At 42.4% G+C, this 25,827-nt stretch overlaps 1 protein-coding gene across 1 annotated transcript in view; it reads right to left on the reverse strand.

Moving 5' to 3' along the window:
• Positions 1–25,827, reverse strand: part of fat3a (FAT atypical cadherin 3a) — a 394,840-nt gene that overhangs the window by 86,574 nt on the left and 282,439 nt on the right. The window contains 2 exon segments of the mRNA XM_051958357.1: positions 708–905; positions 2,110–2,253. Of these exon segments, the coding sequence (XP_051814317.1) occupies positions 708–905; positions 2,110–2,253 (342 nt within the window).

A 25,827-nucleotide genomic window follows, 5' to 3' on the forward strand; every position in this document is an offset into this window, starting at 1 on the left:
TGGATACTTATTTACTATTTTATGTACACAAGATTCATGCCACTCCCCACCTCTTCCACATACCGACTAACCAAAAAACAGAAATATATGTACCTAAAATATTGGTGCAACATAGTCGTGGGGCTTGTGCAATCCTAGAGATGCTATCTGAGGACACTGTTCTGATGTCTGTGCAGCAGAATGCCAGTTTAGAAGATGAGGATTTGACCTTTTACCACAAACTAAACATAAGTACAAGTGCTCACTTTCTATCTTTGCCTGACGGAGACCAACTGCATGTTGAATGTTAGTCATATCCACAAAAAACACAACATAAAAAAGAAAATATGATAGCAGGGGACACCCTGGACAGGTCACCAGTTTATCACAGGGCTACACATAGACAAACAAGCACACTAACATTCACACCGATGGACAATTTAGAATCAGCATGTTCTCTGTTTACCTAGAGAGAGAAAAGCGACGCATGAACAGGGAGAACATGCAAACTCCATGCAGAAAGATCCCAGGCTGGGACACGAACCGGAGATTCAACATATTTTAATTAATACTTAATTTTTTGGAGAGTTTTGTGTTCACTGTCAACTTTATCATGTGGATGGGTTGTGGATTGAACCACCAAACTTGCAATTTGTGGATAAACAACTCTACCACCTGGACCACGGCCACCCCTGCAGGTGTGAGATTGGGCAGCTGTTTGACTTTACCTGTATCTCAATAACATATTCAGTTGCCAGGTCCCGTCTGAACACTTGATTGGCAACCAGTGTTCCATCTTTCTCCAGCATAAACTCCTGGCCTTCATTTCCCGACAGGATACGGAAATCAAACGGCGGGCCATTGTGGGAGGAGTCCTGATCGATGACTGACAGTTGCAGGATGCTGGTGCCAATCGGTTTGTTTTCCTACCGAAAAGAGAGCAAGATACTTGTTCATGGTTCAGTGAAAGACAGTGTACAGTATTGAACATGGATTGAAACCTAGTCAAATGTGGTTGTTTTGTGTACTTCTGGAACAGATCATGTTGGTCCATTTAAATGCAGACCTGCCAGATGAAAATAATGGATCCTGTCCTGGAGATATGACTTGAACAACTAGTTTCCCATTCAGTCCAGTCGTATATTTGTTCTGATCTAATCGAAAATTAAAAGTCAAATTTTGCCTAAAGTTTTAATATTAATTTTATTCAGAATCTTATGTGAGTCATTGATAAAAGTAATGTGCTGCTCCCTATGGAAATATAGAATTTAGACAATTTTCCCAGAAAATAGCAAGATTAGCAAAAATAGCAAGATTGATATGAGTTAATTAAACTTCAACCAATCACTCTAACGGTAATTTTTCCTCAGTACAGTTTGTCTTACTATCCCGTCACTGCAACATGACAGAGAAACATTAAGATATAAACAGACTGATTTATTTTTAATCAAGATAAAATAAACTAAAAAAAATCCTGAAAGAAATTCTTGACATTCTTGAAATTCTTCAAAGATTGTTATTTTGGATGGTTGAAGTTTTATTTAGCTTGAGGATCACCATTTTGCATTTTTAAGCACAGTTTAAATTTACCTATTAATTAATAACAAAATATAGTGTGACTGTTAGCATATATAAGAACATTTTATCTGTGTTATAACGTATTATCTGAAGACATGTTTTATATTAGTGTAAACTACTGCTTATACCAGCTTCCACTAAAATGTGCCCTTAAAAAAGGTACAAGTGTTCAGAAATATTTTAATTAACACTTAGATCCATCTGTTTGTTCTTGTCTATAATGTTACAAAAGCACATTGTAACAGCTTCACGCAGTCATCACAATATGATGAGGAAAAAAATTGTCATTGTATTATAAACACTACATGGCTTCATATTTCACCGCTGACTTCATGTCTTTATTCATTAAGTAAGCTATTTTTGAGATGTTACACTTGATCTCTCAGAAAGTACATTTATGAGATACAGATTTTGTGCTATGTCACTGCAGTTTAAATTATACTTAGTAAACACCAAAAACCACCGATGGTTTTTGGTAGTTTTTTAAAAAAGTAATATATCCCATTCTTACTTTTATGTTTAATTGTTTATGATGCCAGTCATTAAGTTTACCTGTATGACAGTGGTGAGGTTAGCTGGGGAGAATGTGGGAGGGTTATCATTGATGTCAGAGATGTCTATGTTGGCCATCACAGTGGAGGACATGGGTGGGATTCCACCATCCAGAGCTCTGATGGCCAATGTGTAGCTGGGAACCTAGATAGACAGACAATTGAAAATATTAAAACAATGAGGATAAACAGCACCCAAGTGGGAATATATTGTTGGTGAAGAGACATAGTCAAATTATGATAAAGGTAGAGCAGCCACCGCTTGACTGAGGCTGCAGGGAAAGATCACAGTCAACACAGCTGCTCCTTCATTTTTGGTGAAAAAAATGAATCTATGGCTGCGGAGGTGTTATTTTTATGTCGTCCCTCAATAAAGAATTGCAGGAAGAATGGCATTTTATTATTTTAAGAATTTTGGTTATGGAGAAAAATGTAAAGTTTTGTTCTGAGGTTGACAAAATAACATGTATTAAAATTTGAAAGGATTGCTCCAAAAGTGTTCACTATAAATTTGGTGTTCTGTAGACTGTATAACAGCCCAATCTGCCTTTGAAATTGGTTGATGCTAGAGGTACGGACCCGTTAAGGTCACTGAAGAGCTGGCGCTGGTTAACTACTATTTGCTGAACATTACAGGCAGTTTATATGAATGACTTTGACGGCGAACATTGTGTAGTTTAACTAAAAATACACCGTCTCCTCTCACACTTTAGACATTGTAGTTTTTATGCTTTTAGATGCCGTGTCTAAATTGTTTGAAGTCCAGTTCCTATTAATTAGTTTACCGCGTTCAGTGGTGGAAGCGGCTGACGAACTCCATTGCAAATGTTCCCATTTAATTTCGGACGCTAATTTACAAGATAAAATTAAGGATGTCGAATATGAAACAAACACTCGTGAATGGTGAGGAGCAGCTCTTTAATTCGGCATGAATTAAAAAAAACCACAAACTCGATTTACTGTGATATTGTGAGATTTGTTTGTGGTTATGTAAATTAGCCATTCAACAGAGTCCGCTAACATTAAAGTGACTGTGATGTGAAGTGTCTATGTTGACAGACGCAGAAAATACGTCAGGGTTTTGTTTAGGTTGTTAATATGTAATAGTCTGTTGCTACTTTTGAAGGTAAAAAAAATACTCGCAGTTTGCTGGCTGTTAGTTCCGCCATTTGTTTTGTTTGCTGTTTGTGCTTTATTAGAACAGGGTCACGTGAATAAAAAGTTTTGCTATTTTTAATAGTAGTGCTGATTTCAACCCCCAAATCGCTGTCCGTGAAAAAGTCAGATAGTGATGTTGGACTTTTCCACAGACAACGATGACCCTTGATGGAACTTGATATTGAATGAATGGACTTTAATACACTGTTAATACACAAAATACATTTATTTTTAATACAGTGTTATATAATGTGTTTACATCATTAAATACTGATGTTCAAATTCCATGAACCCACACATTTATATGACATTATGCATAATAGAAAAGAGAACAGTAGATGACTGACATGACAGGTTCCGCACGCAGATTCACCTTGAATCATGGAAGCGCCTTCATCACTCGGATTACCAGCTAATCACGAAGCGCGTTCATCAGCCGGCTCATTAATATTTATGTCCGTCGGATTACCAGCCAATCACGAAGCGCGTTCATCAGCCGGCTCATTAATATTTATGTCCGGCTCATTCATATTTATGGTAAGGTAAAGTGCCGTATCCATAGGCCACAGGCTACGGGTACGGGTCCGTATCTGTAGACACTACGTTTGAAATTACATTGACCGGCCAAAAAGAAATCGCACACTCTAATATTTTGTTGGATCGTCTTTAGCTTTGAGCATGGCCCTCATTTGCTGTGGCATTGTCTCGATAAGCTTCTGCAGTGTCACAGCATTTATTTCTGTCCAGAGACGCATTCATTTTTCACCAGGATGTGATATTGACAATGGAAGAGTTGGACTGCTGCGCAAAGTCTTCTCCAGCACATCCCAAAGATTCTCAGTGGGGCTGAGGTCTGGACTCTGTGGAGGCTAATCCATGTGTGAAAATGATGTCACTCATTCACAATGTGACCTCATGAATCTTGGCATCGTTATCTCGTAATATGCCCATGGCATCAGAGAAGAAAAACTCCACTGATGGAAAGACCTTGTCATTCAGTATCTTCAGGCAGTCAGTTGATTTCATTCTTTGGTAACATAACATTGCTGAACCTGACCAACCCCTGATCATAACGCTAACCCCCACAGGCTGGTAGGCACTAGCCATCATGAGTACATCACTTCATCTGCCTCTCTTCTTACCCTCATGCCCCCGTCACTTTGGAACAGAGTGAATCTGGGCACATCAGACCACACGACTGACCACATTTGTTCCTTAAAGATGATAGTTTTCCACTATCCTTCAGGTTTTAATAACGCATTGTAAGTAAGTAAGTAAGTAAAGTTTATTTATATACAGTGCCTTGCGAAAGTATTCGGCCCCCTTGAACTTTTCAACCTTTCGCCACATTTCAGGCTTTAAACATAAAGATATAAAATTTTAATTTTTTGTCAAGAATCAACAACAATTGGGACACAGTCGTGAAGTGGAATGAAATTTATTGGATATTTTATACTTTTTTAACAAATAAAAAAACTGAAAAGTGGGGTGTGCAATATTATTCGGCCCCTTTACTTTCACTGCAGCAAACTCACTCCAGAAGTTCAGTGAGGATCTCTGAATGATCCAATGTTGTCCTAAATGACTGATGATGATAAATAGAATTCACCTGTGTGTAATCAAGTCTCCGTATAAATGCACCTGCTCTGTGATAGTCTCAGGGTTCTGTTTAAAGTGCAGAGAGCATCATGAAGACCAAGGAACACACCAGGCAGGTCCCAGATACTGTTGTGGAGAAGTTTAAAGCTGGATTTGGATACAAAAAGATTTCCCAAGCTTTAAACATCTTAAGGAGCACTGTGCAAGCAATCATATTGAAATGGAAGGAGTATCAGACCACTGCAAATCTACCAAGACCCGGCCGTCCCTCTAAACTTTCACCTCGAACAAGGAGAAGACTGATCAGAGATGCAGCCAAGTGGCCCATGATCACTCTGGATGAACTGCAGAGATCTACAGTTGAGGTGGGAGAGTCTGTCCATAGGACAACAATCAGTCGTACACTGCACAAATCTGGCCTTTATGGAAGAGTGGCAAGAAGAAAGCCATTTCTCAAAGATATCCATAAAAAGTCTCGTTTGCAGTTTGCCACAAGCCACCTGGGAGACACACTAAACATGTGGAAGAAGGTGCTCTGGTCAGATGAAACCAAAATCGAACTGTTTGGCCACAATGCAAAACGATATGTTTGGCGTAAAAGCAACACAGCTCATCACCCTGAACACACCATCCCCACTGTCAAACATGGTGGTGGCAGCCTCATGGTTTGGGCCTGCTTTTCTTCAGCAGGGACAGGGAAGATGTTTAAAATTGATGGGAAGATGAATGGAGCCAAATACAGGACCATTCTGGAAGAAAACCTGTTGGAGTCTGCAAAAGACCTGAGACTGGGACTGAGATTTATCTTCCAACAGGACAATGATCCAAAACATAAAGCCAAATCTACAATGGAATGGTTCACAAATAAACGTATCCAGGTGTTAGAATGGCCAAGTCAAAGTCCAGACCTGAATCCAATCGAGAATCTGTGGGCAGAGCTGAAGACTGCTGTTCACAAACGCTCTTCATCCAACCTCACTGAGCTCGAGCTGTTTTGCAAGGAAGAATGGGCAAGAATTTCAGTCTCTCGATGTGCAAAACTGATAGAGACATACCCCAAGCGACTTGCAGCTGTAATTGCAGCAAAAGGTGGCGCTACAAAGTATTAATGCAAGGGGGCCGGATAATATTGCACACCCCACTTTTCAGGTTTTAATTTGTTAAAAAAGTTTAAAATATCCAATAAATTTCGTTCCACTTCACGATTGTGTCCTAATTGTTGTTGATTCTTGACAAAAAATTAAAATTTTATATCTTTATGTTTGAAGCCTGAAATGTGGCGAAAGGTTGAAAAGTTCAAGGGGGCCGAATACTTTCACAAGGCACTGTAGCACTTTTCACAGATATAAAATCACAAAGGCTTCACATTTAAAGAAAAGACAAATAAAACATAAAAATACAGTAAAATAAGCCTCCACGATGTAAAAACACATTTCTCATAAAATCACACACATAAAAACACATGTAAAATCATACACCTAAAATCATACACATAAAATCACACAAGTAAAATCACACACATAAAATCACATAAAATCATTCACATAAAAGCCCTCTCTCAACTAAAAGCCTGCTTGTATAAAACAGTTTTTCGCTGTTTTTTTGAAAGAATCAGCTGAGTCGAAACATCTCAAGAAGACAGGCTGCGCATTCCACAGTCTAGGAGCTACTGCCTGAAAGGATCGGTCACCTCTAGTCCTAAAAAGCATGCGTGGAACAGATAGCAATCTCTGACCTGAGGACCTCAGTGCACGAGCCGGTGCATGAGGAACAATAAGGTTAGAGATGTAAGAGGGAGCTTGATTATGCAGAGCTCTAAAAGTAAGGACTAAAATTTTAAAATGAATTCTAAAATAAACAGGTAACCAATGAAGAGATGCCAAGACAGGGGTAATGTGAGCTCTTTTGTGAGGGGAGTTAAAAGCCGGGCAGCAGCATTTTGTATGGATTGAAGACGCCCAAGCTCCTTTTTATTTAAACAGGTAAAAAGGCTATTGCAAAAATCCAATCTAGAGGAAATAAAAGCATGTATAATCATTTCTAGTTCAGTTTTAGACACTAGAGCTCTCAGTCTGGCAATGTTCCTGAGATGAAAGAAGCAATTCTTAGTTAGCTGCTTTGAATGTAGATTCAGAGACATTGCTGAGTCAAAAGTAACTCCTAAATTCTTAAGACTAGGTTTAACAAGTGAGCCTAAGTCTCCAATGTGCCTCTTTATTTCTGGAGCTGTTCCTTCAGGTGCAACTATTAAAATTTCTGTTTTAGCAGAATTTAGCTGCAAGAAATTGTCTGTCAACCACTGCAAGCAGTCGGTTGCTTGGGCAAGCAGTCGGTTAATGAAGACAGTTTATAAAGCTCTGTAGGTTTAAAAGAACAGTAAAGCTGGATGCCATCCACATACAAATGGTAGGAGACATCTCTGAACTGCCTGATTATGTCACCCAGAGGAAGAATATACAGGAGGAACAGAATAGGTCCTAGCACTGAGCCCTGCGGTACCCCACATGTTAATGCCGTAGTGTCAGACATAATCTGGTTCACACAAACACTAAAAGTTCTGTTTGACAGATATGAGGAGAACCACTTTAAAACTAAACCAGACAACCCCACCCTATCACGGAGTCTGTTGATCAGAATAGAATGATCTACAGTGTCAAAAGCAGATGACAGATCTAATAAGGCCAGGACTGTACAATCACCCGAGTCGGCTGACATCATAATGTCACTTGAGACCTTCAGCAATGCTGTTTCAGTAGAATGCTTTTTACGGAAACCAGACTGAAACTTATCAAAGATGTCACGATCTTGCAGAAAATCTGTCAGTTGCTCTGCTACAGCTTTTTCTAAAATTTTTCCCAAGAATGGAAGTTTAGAGATAGGGCAATAATTCTTAGGATGTGATGGGTCCAAACTAGGCTTCTTAAGTATAGGCTCAACAACAGCATGTTTAAAAAAGCCGGGAACCACACCAGTTGAAAGAGAAATGTTAAACAATTTAACAACACAGGGGCCAATATGCTTAAAAGCTTTTTTAAGCAGAACAGTTGGGATAATGTCAGAAGGACAGGAGGAGGGCGTAGTTTTTCCAAGCAGGACAGAGACATCATGTAATGTCACAAGTTTAAAGGAGGACCACGAATAAGGAGGAGGCAAATTACAAGCAGACAAATAAACAGTCGATGGAGATATGTTCTCCCAGATATCTCTGATCTTTCTAACAAAGAAATTCAGAAATTCATTGCAGTCAGTCTGAGGGAAAACAGGGATCCGAGGGGGAGTTGGGGACACTATGGAGCTAATGGTGTCAAACAAAATTTTGGGGTTTTTCTTATTCTGAGTTATTAGCTGAGAAAAGAATTGCATTCTGGCATTTCTCAGCTTTTCGTTTAAGGATGCCCTTAATTCCTTAAGGTGCAATCTGTGTACCTCAAGTTTAGTTGACTTCCACAACCGTTTCTTCCGACAGAGTCTCTGAAAACTCTTGATGGGTTCATCAATCCAGGCACAATGGTTTTTAGGAGAGATCTGATTTGCCTTCACAGGTGCCACTTTGTCTAAAATATCCAAACAGTGACTATTGAAAGCACCAATTAAGACATCTGCATCACTATGACCAGCCAGCGAGCATGGGTCAAACAATGCAGAGAACCTCTCAACAGCATCCTCATTTATAAACTGCCTTTTAGCCCTCAGATTATCGGGTAGAGCATCCAAAGGAAAGGAAAGGTCAAAGAAAACACAGCTGTGATCACTAACAAGCACATCCTCAACAATATTTCCAATGTTTAATCCAACAGAGAAAACAAGGTCCAGGATGTGTCCCTTTATCTGCGTAGGTTCAGAGACATGCTGAGTAAAATTAAAAGAGTCAGTGATGGACAGGAGTTCAGCAGCCATGTTATATGACGCATCATCAATGTGAAGGTTAAAATCCCCAATTAAAACCTTCTCCAGCTTAATGATAGATGATAAAAAGTCTGTAAAAGCGGCAAGGAAACCACCTGCAGGACCTGGAGGGCGGTTGATGAATACACAATAATACACATCGGACACGCCGATCTTTATCATCTGTGACTCAAAAGAAGAGGAATTTACAGAGCTCATTTCTCTGCACAAGAGTATGTCACAATGTACAACCGCTAGCCCACCACCACGGCGTGCCAAACGGGGCCTCCCAAAGACTGAACAGCTGACAGGAGAGAGCTCGTTCAGGTGAACAAAGTCCCCTTCCCTTTGCCATGTTTCAGAAAGAAACAAAAAATCCAAGGTCTCTCTGGTGAAAAGCTCACTGAGAACAAAGGATTTGTTAGCGATCGAACGCGTGTTGAGCAAAGCGATCCGAAACACCGGTGGCGAGCCGGTGACACGAACAGCTGACTGGAGAGGAATTGACAGCAAACACCGGTTGCACTCCCGAGAACTCCAGCTGCGCAGGGCGGTCCATCGGAGGCCAGAGACGTCAGGCACGACCGCCGATGACAGGTCCGCGATCCCACCAGGAAGACACCGGTATGCCGGTCACATGTCCGTGATCCCATGTGGAAGATGCCGGTACGCCGAAGACAGGCCCGCGGTCCCACCTGGAAGACGCCATTACAGAGGAAATTCCCTTCCAACAGGAGGGGGAAACAGAGGAGCAGCGTCCCCCACATTGTGGAGGTGAATCAGTCGCAAACACCGGGTCCGGTTTCTCCAAGGATAATGATCTCTCATCCAGGAAGATCTCCTCGCTTTAACTTGTCGTCCGGCTCTACAGCCCCTTTTCCTCGACCTCTTTTTGGGATTACCGGGGCCCCAGGTGGTGAACAGGAGCCGGTACTCAGGTGAGGAGGGAGAGCACTCGAGTGGGGGTGGAAAAGTTTGTCTGAAGCTTTCCCCGCTACCAGAAAGACCTTCCATTGATGCTTTAATGTTCAATAAAGTACGACGATCATAAATCCAAACAGCAGAAACACGAAAGTTAAGCAATAGGGCTGATATGTGGACAAATAACACAAACACAGACCGTGAAAACTGACAATGCTGAGCAGCAGTGGTCGAACGAAACACAGGCGCCATCTTGAAACTGGACCTGATATTAGCAGTGTCAGGATTCTGTATTTGTGTATTGGTTGATACCTTTCCCTGTTTTTCCTTCTGTGGTTTTGGTCTCTTTGTCTCCCCCTGTCTGTTGCTTTCTGTTTTTGGTTACTGATTGCTGTCACCTGACACAATCAGCTCAGAGTCATTTCACCTGTTGCCCTTCTGTATTTAAGCCCGGTCATTGTGTTCAGTGTTGGTGGCTCATCTCTTGTCTTGGACTCACCCTGTTTCCATCTCCGTTCCCTCCTTTCCCCTGGATTATTGCTCACAGGATTACACCGTTTCTCCCCCGTTTGGATTCATTTTGGACTCTGTGATTTTCATTTGGCCTTTAGTTTGTTTGTCCCTGGTGTGTGAGTATTTTCCTCAGTTCTTTAGTTTGCTGTTGTTTTGTCATAGAAGCCATCTCAGTCTCGTTTTCAGTTAGCCGTTGTTTTATTTAAATAAACCTTTTTTCATAAAATAAGGCCGTCTGTCTAGTGTGTCTGCATTTGGTTTCTCTACACACCACAGCCCTGACAAGCAGTTTCAGAAATCTCCTTAGTTGTACACAGAATGCCTAAATCCTGCCTGTCTCGACAGGTCCTTCACAGTGTTCTGAAAGAGGGTACGAGGCCTGTTGGCAGACCTAGTCTCAGGTACAGGGATGTTCTGAAGAGGGACCTTAAAGACTTCAACATGGAACCTTCATCATGGACGCCAACCTGCACTAACTGAGCAGTTAAGTGCTCCAAACTACACGAGGGAGTCAAAAATGACAAAGCAGCAAACCTAGAGAAACTGAAGAGACGGCGGAGATGACTGTCTACCGCTGTCTACAAAATTTAGCTGATCTTCTTCTGCATAATTGGCAATGACTAAAGCTGGCCTGAACTGAACTTTTTTGTTTATGTTTTGTTTTTAGTCAGGCAGATCTTAAAATGTCTGATATGATAATACTTGCTGACAAAACAAACAAGCAAAATATCACATTATGGGATTGTTATGATATATCTCACAATAGCATGTTGGCAATAGAGATATATTTCATAACTGTGAGATTGTCTGGATTCTGGCTATATTAAAGCAATGATGGTGTGATGCTCTCCGTCTCAGAAATTGGGGGAAAAAAAACATATGTGCTCAGTGCCCAGTGGAAAGATGTACGTTATTTACTGATATGCACCAGTAGCCTACTTGCAAAGGTGGTAGCTATTAACGTATCTATGCAATGACAATTAAAGAGTAATTCAAATAAAATTAATGGAAATTGATACTAAGTTCTACTCTGTCACAGTTCAGAAAGAGTAATTGCTAATAACAGATGCAGGCTGTGACTATGATAAAATTTGATCTAACTTTCAAATACATTTTCTCACCAACACTTCATCACACAGACAAGCAACTACCACTGCTGCATCAGTGCTGGAGAATGTCCTATGGAGACAGGACTGTCAATGGAAATATGACTGTCAACTAGGCAGGTTAAGCTAAGGTATCTGTATCATGTAGGTTAGGTCATCTGACAACCTCATTTGGACAACAGAAAAAGAGAAACATGAGTATAATTTCTAATCAGCTTTTAGCCACCATGACAGAATCCAAACACTGAATATTTATATTTTGGATTGAAATAAAGTCTTCATTTTCAAAAACAGCGTTTGTCTGTGCACATGGACATGGAAACTGTGAATAAGCCTGTAGATCATTCACATTTAACTATAAAATAGTTGAGTAGTGTGCTACTAGTGGAGTACTTGTTCCACAACCAGGTTGCCATAGTTACAATTTGTGTTTATTGTGCACACTGTTTTGGGTTGGTAAGATGGCACTCCATGAGAAGCTACACTGGTATTAGTAGAAACATTCAGAAATAATATGCTCTGAAAAAGTTACATACTTCAGGGATGAGCAGTTGTAACTGATGCTAATCAAAAATGATTTTTTTCATCCCCCTTTCATGGTTTTGGATTCTTGATCCTTCTAAATTCAGCTCAGATCAGAGTTTAAAGTTACTGAACATAGCATTTATGTATGTGATTGTCTAAAGAGTTGAGAATGTTTAAGTTGATACACACATACACAGTCTTCCAAAACCCCTCAGCAGGATATTTTTCTTTCCCCATTTTGCATAATAATAAACAGTTAATGAAGCATGCTGAAGAGAAATGCAAAAGTAGCAACAAAACAACAATCTGCTGCATGACACGTGAAAAATAGACCTCAATAGTAAACAGTTGTGACCTGCTTAGCACAGAGAAAGGGAGGGACAGAATATAAAACAACCTATATGTAAATGAGAAGAGTAAGCATGTGTAGAGTTGAGAATGTTTAAGTTGATACACACATACACAGTCTTCCAAAACCCCTCAGCAGGATATTTTTCTTTCCCCATTTTGCATTATAATAAACAGTTAATGAAGCATGCTGAAGAGAAATGCAAAAGTAGCAACAAAACAACAATCTGCTGCATGACACGTGAAAAATAGACCTCAATAGTAAACAGTTGTGACCTGCTTAGCACAGAGAAAGGGAGGGACAGAATATAAAACAACCTATATGTAAATGAGAAGAGTAAGCATGTGTAAACACAACACACATACACATACCTGAGACACAAGGACATATCAGCTTTGCATGCACATACACAGATGGAAACACACACAAACTCACACATGCACATGTGCGCACACACATAGACATACAGGAAAAGCTGCTGCTGGTGTGATAACCTCAGACACACTTTCATCATCCAAAAGCTTTGATCCCTCACATGCCCCTGCACTCTCTTTCTGAGCATGCTCAGACAGCTCATGAGCTGCACTCATGAATACTTTATGATAGAAATATGAACATTTCTGAAATTTTCAAGCACTGTGGAGGAGAAGGCGATGAAACAGAAGCAGAAGATGAGGAAAAAGGGTGGAAAAACAAATCAGATGAGTGACGAGGCAGAAGGGTGGCAGGCAATGTCCTCTGAGGGGTTTTGTGGGGGTACTGTGGGAGTATGGGGTACCAGGCTCTCTGATCCGAGTCATTCGGTCCCTGTACAACCAAAGTGAGAGCTGTGTCCGCATACTCGGCACAAAGTCAGACACGTTTCCAGTGGATGTTGGACTCCTCCAGGGCTGTCCCTTGTTTCCGATCCTGTTTACGATATTCATGAACAGGATCTCAAGGTGCAGCCGGGGTGTGCAGGGTGTCCAGTTTGGGGGTCTCTGGATTGCATCTCTGCATTTTGCGAATGATGCGGTTCTGTTGGCTTCCTCACATCATGACCTTCATGACCAAAATTAGCATAGCATCGGTGTGTAACTTTGCCAAAACCATGTCGGACTCCGTAGTTGTCTGGACCCCTGCCAGATCTGACCAGCGACAATATTGTAATATTCTGCTGGTGTGAAATAAGTGCACTTTCAGTGACTTGGCCCTCATGTTTATTCGCTGAAGTACAGTACAGAACGGCCTACTGTTCTGGCCGTAACCCACCCCAGCACAATGTTACCAACCTCAGTCTCAACTGAAAAGAGGCAGAACACGCACGATAACTTCCCTAAACTTCCCTAAAAGTCCCTTGTGACTGACAGCCGCCAGTCAGTGTGCACTCTGTCTTAAAGGCACAGAACATGATTAACTCAGAACATTACACTGCTCCCCCCAACAAAAAGTTCCTCGTCTCCGAGGGGACAACAAAGTCTCTGAGACATGTAAGCAGCTGTCTTTGCCTCCTTAGCCGAACACTGTCTCTTGTGAACTGTGGGTCAGGAGCCAAGAGACCATCCAGGGATGGAGACTGGGGTTGGGAGTCACTGAGGGCCTGTGGGGGTGAGTTAGGTGCTGCACAGGCAGGTGTACTGTCACTACAGGTCAGTGGGGTCACAGTTGGAGAAGGACTGCTTTGAAACGCAGGGAGGGAATTTCCTCTGTAGGGGGCTAATCTGTCTCTATATAGGGCCACTTTTCTACCTCTAGGTGGTACCTGGATCCTATAGACCACCGCCCCCACTCTTTCCAAAACTGAACAAGGCCCTTCCCAGTGACAGATCTAGTTTAGGACAGCGACCTCTCTTCCTTTTTGGGCTGCAGATCCGCACAAGCTCACCAGCCTGAAAATGTCTCCCTCTGCTTTTCAGGTCATAGTTCCTTTTCTGTCTTATGCCTGCCTTTCCTAGTTGCTCCCTTGCAAAGGTGTGAGCTGTCTCCAGTCGGTCCTGCAGCTTTTTGGCATAGTCCTGGCCAGAGAGTGCTTCTGGGGCATCGGGGGGCCTCCAAACGCTAACTCAGGAGGAGTCCAAATCTCTCTACCCAGCATGAGCAGAGCAGGAGTGCACAAAGTGGAATCCTGCACTGCTGATCTGTATGTAATCAGAATGAGAGGGAGGTGGGCATCCCAGTTGCGCTGATGGTCAGCTGCAAGAATCGCCATTTGTTGAGCAAGGGTCCTGTTAAACCTTTCTACTAACCCGTCACTTTGAGGGTGCAGGGGAGTTGTGCGCGTTTTCTGCATGTCCAGACATTCACACATTCACTGCAAATACCTTTGATTAGAAATTCCTCCCTTGGCTTCTGTGTATACTCTCTGCTGTACCAAATCTGCTCAGCATGCCCTCCACGAGTGCATCTGCTACTGCCTCTGCCTCTTGGTCTGGTATGGCGTAGGCCTCAGGCCATTTCGTAAAGTAGTCCATAGCAGCAAGCACATAACGATTCCCTCTATCTGTGAGAGGAAAGGGGCCTATGATGTCAATAGCTATTCTCTCCATTGGCCCTCCTGAGCACTGCGGTTGAAGCTGGGCACGTGACTGATTCGGTGGCCCCTTGTGGGCAGCGCAAGTATCGCAACATCGACAATAGTCCTCCACATCCCTTCTGTGCTGGCCCCAGTAAAACTTGGCAGAAGGCGATGGAGTGTTTTTGTCATACCAAAGTTCCCCACCCCTGTGTCCCATGGCAGGACTTTATGACTGTCTCTCTCAATTTCTTGGGCACCACTGTCTGCCACTTTTCCTCACCGGTAGCTGGCTCCTTCCACGCCCGCTGCAGCACACGTCTTTTAATCTCAGTGAGGCAAACTTAGACCACAGCCCCTTTGAGGTGATGGAGAGCCCCGTGACTGGTGGATGCTGCTGGCCCCTGCCCCTCTGCCAACCACTGCATCACAGGCTGCAGGTCGATGTCTTGCTCCTGCTGAACCCTCCCCTCAGCAGCATCTCTCACCTGTAATTCTCCACAGAAAAGCTGGGCTGTATTGTCCTGCTGGCTGAGCTCCTCTTCTCTCGACTCTCTCTTTTTTACAGTAGCTGCAGCCCACCTTTGCACAGGGTCGGCTAGACAACGCATTGGCGTTCGTGTGCTGTTCTGCTGCTCTGTGAACCACAGTGAAGTCATATGACTGTAGCTCTTCTAGCCAACGAGCTAACTGTCCCTCAGGTTCTTTAAAAGACATTTACCACCGCAATGCAGTGTGGTCTGACCTGACTGTGAATGGCACCCCACACAGGTAATATTTCAAGTGTCTTATTGCCCAAACCACCACCAGGGGTTCCCGTCTGGTGACACAGTACCTGCGCTCGCTCTTGTTGAACACCCGGCTGAAGTAGGCGACAACCGTCTCCCCATCTGGCCTGATCTGGGACAGCACAGCCCCCATTCCGACATTGCTGGTGTCCGCAGGGGTCAGCAGGAGAGAGCACGGGGGGCTCTGTCAGTGCCTGCTTTAAGGTGGAAAAAGCCTGCTGACATTCTTCTGTCCAGTGGAATGCTCTGTCTTTGTGAAGAGTTGGAAAAGTGGGGCCCGGATGGATGAAAAATTCCTCACAAATTTCCTGCACTATGAGGCCTTAGGAAACTCCACCTCTTTCTTCATGAAATGACATTTATCTGGGTGTAATTTCAGGCCAGCCCCAGCTATTTTGGTCAACACTTGTCACAGTGACTCCAACGCAGGGTCGAAAGAACTGCCAAGGACCAAGAGGTCATCCAGGTACACCAGGCACCTGCTGCGTGGGACACCAGCGAGTACTTTATCCATCAGCCTTTCAAAAGTGGCAGTTGCATTGCAGAGGCCAAAACTGAGGACCTTGAACTGCCAGAGCCCTGGGGTTGCACAGAATGTTGTTTTAGGTCTCACCTCTGGGGCGAGGGGCACCTGCCAATAGCCGCTCCGTAAATACAGCGTCGAAACCCAGGAAGAGCCAGCCACTGCACCAAGGCAGTCATCCACTCTTGGAATCGGGTAGGAGTCTTATTTTTGTGACTTTGTTCAACGGTCTGTAATCGACACAGAAGCAAATCCGTGGGCTCTTTTTCCGTGGCACCATGACAACAGCTGTGGCCCAGGGGCTGTCTGAAGGCTCACTAATACCTGTTCTCAGCATCTCTTCCAGCTCTTTGTCTGCCGCTTCCTGGTGTGCCAATGGGAGCTGGCGGGGGCGCATTTTTATGGGTTGTGCATCCCTGGTGTTAATACCATGCTGGACAAGGTGTGTGGGGCCCACTTCGTTGTCACTAAGGGCAAAAATGTCTTTGAAATCCAGTAGAGTCTGCCATAACTCCTCCTGCTGGTGTTGGTTTAGTCCGTCACAGTTTTTGGCCCAGATGTCTCTTAAGGCTGACAGCCTCTCGTACTCCCTCAGTGTTTATTGCCCTGTTTTGTGGCCTATGGATGGTGACTGTAGCATCGGTGGGAGAGGTTTTTGTGCCGGGTCTCTGACGTCCACTGTGTTTGCTGACTGCACCTGCGGGACCACAGCTGTGGTAGGAGAAGTGTGCACACTGTCCTCCGGGCAGTGTCAGCAGCCCTCTGCCCAGGTCCAATACACACTTAATGGCCTTCAGAAAATCCAGCCCCAGTATGCCTGCGTCTTGCACTCTGGTCACCCATGCATTAAATAAAACAGACAGGTGTGGGAAATGGTGTGTTTTATAATTTGCTAAGAGTGCATATGAGAGAGTTCTATTGGTTCTGAGGAATAGGAAGGTCAAGAGCATCATTACCATGGTGTGACTGTAATGAAACAAAGAGTAGAAAAGTCCAGAATCAATAAGAAGGAGCTTATGCTTTATTTTACTTATTACTCATATGATTGAATGCAAGGATGATCAAGACATAAAGTGATTGATAATCAAAGTACAAACAGTTTTTGATAATAGAGGTACAGATAGTTTCTGACGTACGCCATAATCAGTAAAGAACATGAGCTTGTTGTGTGTGCAGTCTCTAATCTTGCTTTGCAGGGGTGAAGTCATTCCTACGAGAGCAATAATGACAAAACATCAGCTGTGACAGAGGAGAGTGGACCAACGCAGCACCAGAGGGGGCGGCCAGCCTTGATAGCTACTTACACTGTTAGAGTATAAGAAGCAGTGTTGTTTTTGACAGCCAATTTAGATTTAGTCTTAGTCTTTTGGACGAAATCCTTATTCTATTTAGTCACAATTTAGTCATTTCTATAAGTGATAGTTTTAGTCCAGTTTTAGTCGATGAAAACTCAAAAGGTTTTAGTCTAGTTTTAGTCTAGATGTATTAGCCTTTTAACAAATTACGTATTATTAACCTCACTGACAAAATGACAGTGGATTCAATGTTCATTACTACAAAAATGCCAAAGATATTCCTTCTTCAGGACTTGCGGGTTTATTTTTTGTCAGTTTAGAGTAGTATGTTAAGGTTTTGTAGAATAAATATCGTCTCTATTATTGTTCTACGTCGTTAGAAATAAAAAAAATACCTTTAATTCTGTGTTCTGTAAAGTCAGTGCATTTAATTTACAATGCATTGATTCCATAGAATACAATGTTGATTAACTTGCAATGCCCCAGTAAAATAAATAAATCCTGAATAACGGGGGAACAATTAGATGAAGCATATCGATGTTCTGAAGGCTGGAATGTGAAATCTCTGGTTAGAATGTGGTCAGATGGTTTATATGATGTTATTGTTTTACTTAAAATCTGTAGAACAACTCAGGTCCAACTGGTTTATCGCAGTAAGCTTTGAAAACGGTATTAGAACTTCTCTTGTCGTTTCTGTCTGACCGTCGGACTGAGGCCACAGACTGTCACCAGTTAATCTGATCGTCACACTCTGCCGCAGTGAAGTGATATTTCCACTCCGTTAGGTGGAAGTCCTCATTAAACCGAGAATTTTACTGGTAGACGGAACAGCCGTGAGTCCCAACAGAGCAATAACGACAACGTTAAAGCTGACAAGAAGAACATTTCGGAACAGTTTATTGACGTCTGTGTGTTTTGAACAGGCATCGGTACAGTCACCTATGCTATGCATTGCCGTTGTAACAGCTGCCTCGCTCACTGAATGTCACCAGTTGATCGAAACCATCCATTAACATTTTCGTCCAGTCTCGTCTCTTGAACGAAAACTAGCACACGTCTCGTCATGTTTTGGTCATCAGAGAGCCGCGTTTATTTCGCCATCGTTTCGTTTTCGTCATGAAAAAAAGGGGCGTCAACAAAATAATTTCGTCATCGTCATCGTTAACGAAAACAACACTGATAAGAAGACTGGGCCAGGAACAGGTAGCAGTCTGATTCCATCTGAACTGACTGAACACTTGTTGTTGGTTAGGGACAGAGGATTCAGGCCCAGAGCTCTGTATCGCACATTCAGTTTTGCTGAAATAGATACTTTTAATTTTAAGAAGATGTCTCCTGACTACTCCATCAAAAGAACTGGACGGAAATAGCCTTACACATATTCAGTTGGTTTGTTTAATTGTAGAATAGGCTGATTTCCAACAATTTGGTGCTGTGACCCGGATGGAGAAGGAGAACTGACCAGAACAAAGACGTTGAATAACCAACGGACATCCAGAGGATTTTTGACAACACGGGGCCCCAATAAAAAGGTAAACAGACACCTGTTAATATCAAAGTTCTGCTATTGGACATTCTAAAATACTGTTGTCAAATCTCCAACTGTCTGTCCTAGTATACAAAATTGAATGTGCTTCTGGAAGAAATGAAAATGATGAAGTACTAAGGTTAATGGAATGAAAAAGTCACTGATCCACAGAGGATAGAATCTCTGGCTGGATACTCTGTTCTGGGTTAGAAGACCCGGGGGGTTTAGGAGTCCCTCCAAAAGGTGGATAGAGCAGAGAGTTTATTCTGCAACCCTAAGTGTATTGTAATCCCTGTTAGGCAACAGTTTCTTAGGCTGGCAAATAGACTGGACGGTTTGGTATAAGCCTGGATCACTGACGAGTGGTTGAAAATACAGGGTTTAGAAGCCCTGAGGACGTAATTCCCCTCTAAAAGCTTGCTAAATAAAAATATAAAAAGACAAAAAACAGTGATGAAAGCCAGTGACTAAAAAAGTGAATGAAGTTGACAACCGGTTTTTATGTGTAATAACGTTTTCGTGTCTTGTGGAACCTCACTGAGATAAAGTGAACGGTACTGCCTAATGTAAATGTGTCTCAGAGGGTGTGAAAGAGAGTGCGAATGAGAGTGTGAATGAGGAGCTCATGTATAAATGGAATGAAAAGTAACTGAATCAGCGGACAGCCTGAAACCTACCGGTGTAAACATAAAGCTGTTGTCAGTTGAAGTAGGTTACTGAGTCATTCATTAGGTTCTAGGTGTGATTTGACGGTAACTCTAAAACGATTCTCAGTCCTGGGATTAGAACCCCCAGCAGAAATCTGGAATACAATAGTGTATTCTAGAAGCTTGATTTCCGAGGACTCTGAATTGGCTCAAGAAGCATTGATGCTGGTCAAACACACACCCTGTAGTACACATTCTGATCAAACATGGCAGAAGAAGAACCAACAAAGGACATTTGGTCCTTGGAAAAACAGTGGGAAGTAGCTTTAACTCAATTAGTCAGTGGAGAAAAAACAAAAGATAGAAAAAAGAAAAGATTATTTTATGACACAAAATTCAAAGAACTAAAAAATCAGGACAAATTGCAGATGACAAAGACCCACTGCTGTGGAAACAATTGTCAAATTTCGAGAATGACATAATCAAAGAAAAGCAAATGAAACAAACTCAACAGAGTACAGGATTTTTTGTCCAGAGAAAAACCAAAAAAGAAGTAGATGAATTAGAGGAAAAACACAGATGGGTTTAGCCTGTAAAGCCTTGAGTCCCCCAGAGAAGCCCAAGAGTGAAGGCCAACAAACAAGGGACAAAGATAAGGCAGGTACAGACAGTGACAAAACATCAGAAACTCAGGAAGGTCATCCTGAGCCTCAATTATTGTATCCCTCACTACCATGTGCCCCTCCTCCACCGTCATATCAGACCGCTTCCTACCAGATGCCTGAGTTGCTAGTCACAAGCGGGGTTCTGAATGTACAAATGTTTGAGGAAGAACAGAGAGAACAAGTTGGGATAGACAGACACCTAACTGTGTTGCAGGAAGAGCAGGATAAGAGAGAGAGAGCCCTACAGCACCTAAGAGAGGAGAGACGTAGATTGACTGAAGAAGTAGGAACATTTCTGGGAGAATGCCAAGACATGCCCAGGCCTACACAATCCTCTACACCTCAAATACCTCAAAATGACACCAGAAGACAGATCAGCGTAGCAAGACAACCACAGACAACACATTGCATGACACCTCCCCAAGAACAGGTAGAAAAGAAGGAGGGGGAAGAGAGTCAAGGTAACAAGACCTCTCACAGAAGCCAAAGAGCTAAAACGAGTAGGGAAGATGAAGAAGAACCATTCCTACTATTCCATTCTGTAACAGACAGTGAATGGGCAGTCTCTCTTTTTGGGGAAAACCTGGTCTGATTAGGAGAGATGGCATCCATCCCACTTTGGCTGGTGCAGCTCTCATTTCTAGATATATGGCTGATTTTATTAGAACTCCTAAAGCATGACAACCCAGAGTTCAGACCAGGATGCAGAGCTGTATCCTGGAATTTTTCCTCACAGCTGTCACCCTCCAGTAATTCAGTTAGCTTTATTGAGACTGTGTCTGTCCCCCGACCACCAATATTCAATAAACTAGACGAGTCCTCAGTAGATGGCAGAACCACGCCCATGCATGGTACTCTGCATCAATTTTGATCATCCTACGTATATCCCTTCCTACTTGAAGGGGACATACATACTTACCCAGCCAGATACCGAAGCGAATGCAGTAACCCCGCTGACGTACGTCAGGCGTGGTTAACTAAACAAATCAAAAATAAACAGCAGAAATAGAAACCTTAAAAATGGAATAAAAATTAATACCACTACTTCAACAAAGCAAAGAGACAGGACAGTTAAATGTGGTCTGTTAAATATTAGATTTCTCTCGTCTAAATCTAAATCTCTGTTAGTAAATGATTTGATAAATGATCACCAGATTGATTTGTTCTGTTTGACTGAAACCTGGTTGCAGCAGGAAGAATATGTTGGTCTAAATGAATCTACCCCTTTTAGTTATACTAATTGTCATGTTCCTCCAATCACAGGCCTAGGAGGAGGAGTAGCAGCAATCTATCACTGTAGCTTAAAAATGAACCAGAGACCTAAACCGAGTTACAGTTCAGTAGAAAATCTCACTCTCAGTCTCTCTCATCCAGATTTAAAAGTTCAGAAACCAGTTTTATTTGTTGTTGTGTATCGTCCTCCTGCTCCTTACTCTGAGTTTGTAGCCCTATAAGGTACAGTCAATTCCAGCCATTTTCAGTACAAAAAAATCGCTAATATTTTATTTGTAAATAAAAATATGACGAGAAATACAGGGAATATTGGACGCGCATCGTGAGGTGCATTTCCTCGAAATCCTCGAAACCTATTCGTGGATTATATACCGACTTCAAGACATGTTTTGGACAAAATATTTTACTGGCTTGTTTCGTCTGGATGTCCAAGGTTGGATTATGGCCGTTTTTTGTGGAATATTTTTATCTGTGTGTAATAATGAACCCGCAAATGTGAGTCGCGCTGTGTACGTTAAAGCTGTGTATAGAGAACGGATGGATGGATATTTGTTGTTTGTCGGACAAATGTGTTTATATTACCCGCTGTGGTAATCACATCTGAAAGTGGTTTATACCGGCGGATTCATGAGAATCTAAGCTTTCCATCTGTGTATAATGTTTCTATCATCGAGTTGGCACTGTCGTTCTATTTCGAAAAATGCTTATGCAGATATCAAAACGGCCCGCCCATGGGCCACTGAACCGTAACAATTCTCAGACTTTTTATCCTGACTTAGTGCTCAGCTCAGATAAAGTCATTATTGTGGGTGACTTTAACATTCATGTTGATGTTGACAGTGACAGCCTTCCGACAGCTTTTAATTCAGTATTAGACTTAATCGGGTTTTCTCAGCATGTAAATAAAAAAAAATCATAGTTTTAATCACACCCTTGACTTTGTTCTGATTTATGACATAGAAATCGAACAGTGAACAGTATTTCCACAGAACCCTCTTCTTTCTGACCATTTTATAACATTTCCATTTAAAACAATGGATTGTGTAGGAGTTGAGAATAAATATCATTACAGTAGATGCCTGTCTGACAATTTGGTAACTAAATTTAAGGAATTTATACCCTCTCTGTTTGATTCAGCACCATTTACTAAAAAATAGAAGGCAAATATTATAATGTTACCCCCACATAAGTGGATTATTTTGTTAATAATGATTCAGCCTCACTGCATACAGCACTTGATAGTGTTGTACCTGTAAAAAGGACAGTTTTATCTCACAAAGGACCTGCTCCTTGGTATAATTCCCAGCTGCGGACTTTAAAGCTGGAAAAGAAGTGGTATTCCACTAGTTTAGAGGAAGTTCATGTAGATTTGAAAAATAGTCTAGTAATTTATTTTTTAAAAAAGCTCTTCATAATGCCAGGACAACATACTGTTCATCTTTAGACCTCAAGCGACCAAGCTATTTTAGCGACTAAAATAACTGACTGGGGTCATTTTTTTTTTTTTTTTTTATTTATTTATTTTTGTCCTGTCCGGCAACAGAGCAGGCAGAATGGGGATCTGGCTGCTGCATTGTGCCATACAAGTTTGCTTTTCCAAGGGGAGTTTATAAGTATAAGACTCCCCTTGATACTGTACAGTAATTTATTTACTTTGAATACTTGTTGATTAGTTAAATATAGATAAGTTTGCCAGACCTGACAGGGGAAAGGCAGGAAGAGAGAAACGAGAAGAGAGGAAGAAAAAAACAACAACAACAACAACAAGGGGGGATAGTGAAGAGAAAAGGAAGAGTGCAAGAATACAATTATCTTTCAATTGAAACCGACACAACAGACAACAAGCTAGTACACCTTAACAAAGACACACTCCGACGCATCCTACGGGTTTTGTTAGGAAACACAGCTAGTAATTATTCAGATCATCTATGTGAAACAAACAAACTGAGGAAAGATGTATTTTGATATTTTGGCACCAGGACAAACTTAACACCCCACAAAACAACATGGTTGCTATGTCCACATGCAGAGTACGGTGCAATTGTGACTGTGATCATGCAACTATGACCTCTGACCTCCGTGAAGGCTGGAAGCGGGCCCGAGAGCCCACAAGACCCAGGCAAGCCGGCAGCGATCCCAGAGTAGAGATCCGAGCCACCAAACCATGAGGACGACCACGGATCGGCCCGGAAGGGGGCAGAGGGAGAACCTGGCCAGGACCCCCAGTGTCCAGTGGGGCCGGGCCCCAGGCGACCAAGACCGGTGGCCGCCGACCCCGCCAGGGGCCGGAGGCCCAAGGCGGACCCAGCACAGGACCCCGGGCCCCAGGCATCCAAGAGGCAACCCCCGTCCCCCCAGGCAGAGGGTCAACATCGCCAGGGGAACCAGCCACCCCAGACGGCCACCCGGCATGGGCAAATTTCTATTACAGCGACTAGAACATTCTATTGGCATTAAAGGGACAGCACTGGACTGGTTCAAATCCCACTTATCAGACAGGTTCCAGTTCGTGCACGTCAACAATGAGTCATCTGAGCATACTAAGGTTAATCATGGAGTTCCTCAGGGTTCTGTCTTAGGACCAATACTGTTCACATTACACATGCTTTCTTTAGGTAATATTATTAGGAAGCACTGTACTAATTTCCATTTTATGCTCAGTTGTGACACTCAGTTGTATTTATCTATGAAGCCAGATGAAACTAATCAGCTAGCCAGACTGTAAGATTGTCTTAAGGACATAAAGACCTGGATGACCTGTAATTTCCTAGTTTTAAATTCAGACCAGACTGAAGTCATTGTATTTGGCCCCAAACATCCTAGAAACTCCCTCTCAAAGCATATAGTTACTCTGGATGGCATTTCATTGGCCTCCAGTACTACTGTGAGGAACCTCGGTGTTATCTTTGACCAGGACATGTCCTTTTTCTCACACATAAAACAAATCTGTAGGACTTCAATTTCCACCTGAGAAATATTGTAAAAATCAAGAATATCCTGTCTCAGAGTGATACAGAAAACCTAGTCCATGGATTTGTTATTTTCAGGCTTGACTATTGTAATTCCTTATTATCAAGTTGTCCCAATAGTTTGCTGAAACATCTTCAGTTGATCCAAAATGCTGCTGCCTGAGTACTGACGTGAGTTAGCAAGAGAGATAATATTTCTCCTATACCGGTTTCTCTTTATTGGCTTCCTGTTAAATCTCGAATATAATTCAAAATCCTTCTTCTGACATGTAAAACTCTTAACAACCTCCCCAGAACATGAAATAATCGAGCTACCCGTAGCTCCAGTAGCTCAGTTAAAAAATAGATACCACTGATGTCTGAACCCAGCAAGCATCCAGAGATGCTGCATCCAGAAACTCTAGTCACACTCCCACATTCCTGACAATTCTCATGGCAACGTCCCTCCACATGAAATCTCTGACCAGATCACAGTTGGTGTTCAACCTGCTTAAGCAAAAGTCTTCACCTGCCACCTAGCTGACAGCAAAGTTAAACTATTTGAACTTCTGACAAACTCAGAGCCTTCAACAGAATAAATCACAACAATCTTCTCCTACAGATGCTGTGAGTGTGTACCCAAGCATGATGTCACCATACTCTCCAAAGCTCTGCCCTGGTTGCCAGGTATGATTCATCCTATTCACCAGCAATTTACCCCACTGTAACCTGTCCTCAGCTCCACAACCATTTGGCCCCATTTCTAGCCATGGGATACCAACTCTCTTATAGTACAAGAGTAATGAAAGAAAAATCAAAATATGCACTCAGAACTCATTCAGCCCCAGACTTGTTAATTTTCACATCAAGTGCCCTCAGACTGTTTCCACCCAGGAGTCATCTCACTTTGCTGAGCAAGTGCTATAGTTTTGAGTCTGCAATAGAAGATACAGTGACTGTGAGCCCACTGCCATTCAAAGAAGTAAAGAAGTCCGGCCCTCATTCTGTCACTGGGACTCATCTCTTCAACAACTTCGACTCTTATTCTGGCACAGAGATGCCAGATTCACTCATCTCTACCCCGCACTTAAAGAATTTCAGCTCCTTTTGGCACCAAGATGTCAGTTTGACTCATCTCGATCATCCACTAAAACAATTTTGACCCGAATTCTGGCACAGAGATGCCAGTTTGACTCATCTCTATCATCCCATTCCATAAATTAGGCTCTCATTCTGACATCATGAGGCCAGTTTCACTAGCCTCTTTTTACAGTGTTAACAGTCCGCTTCTCATATTTCTGTAACTGGCTCATCAATTTCTCCCAGCTTCATGCTCAAATCAACCTTCAATTTAAATTCCCAGCAAAGATGCCAGTGCACATACTTCCATTGGCAATGCCAACAAGTCATCCAAGAGGCATCCAAATCAGTCATCTGAACCACCTCAACTGGCCTCTTTTGACATAAAGGAGCAACAACTTGACAGCAAGCTCCCTCCAGATGGCAAGCTCCTTGCCCTGTTTCAAAGACCATGCCCAGCCAACC

The sequence above is a fragment of the Acanthochromis polyacanthus genome, chromosome 13 (genome assembly GCF_021347895.1).
Source record: "Acanthochromis polyacanthus isolate Apoly-LR-REF ecotype Palm Island chromosome 13, KAUST_Apoly_ChrSc, whole genome shotgun sequence".
In the NCBI taxonomy this organism is placed as follows: domain Eukaryota; kingdom Metazoa; phylum Chordata; class Actinopteri; family Pomacentridae; genus Acanthochromis; species Acanthochromis polyacanthus.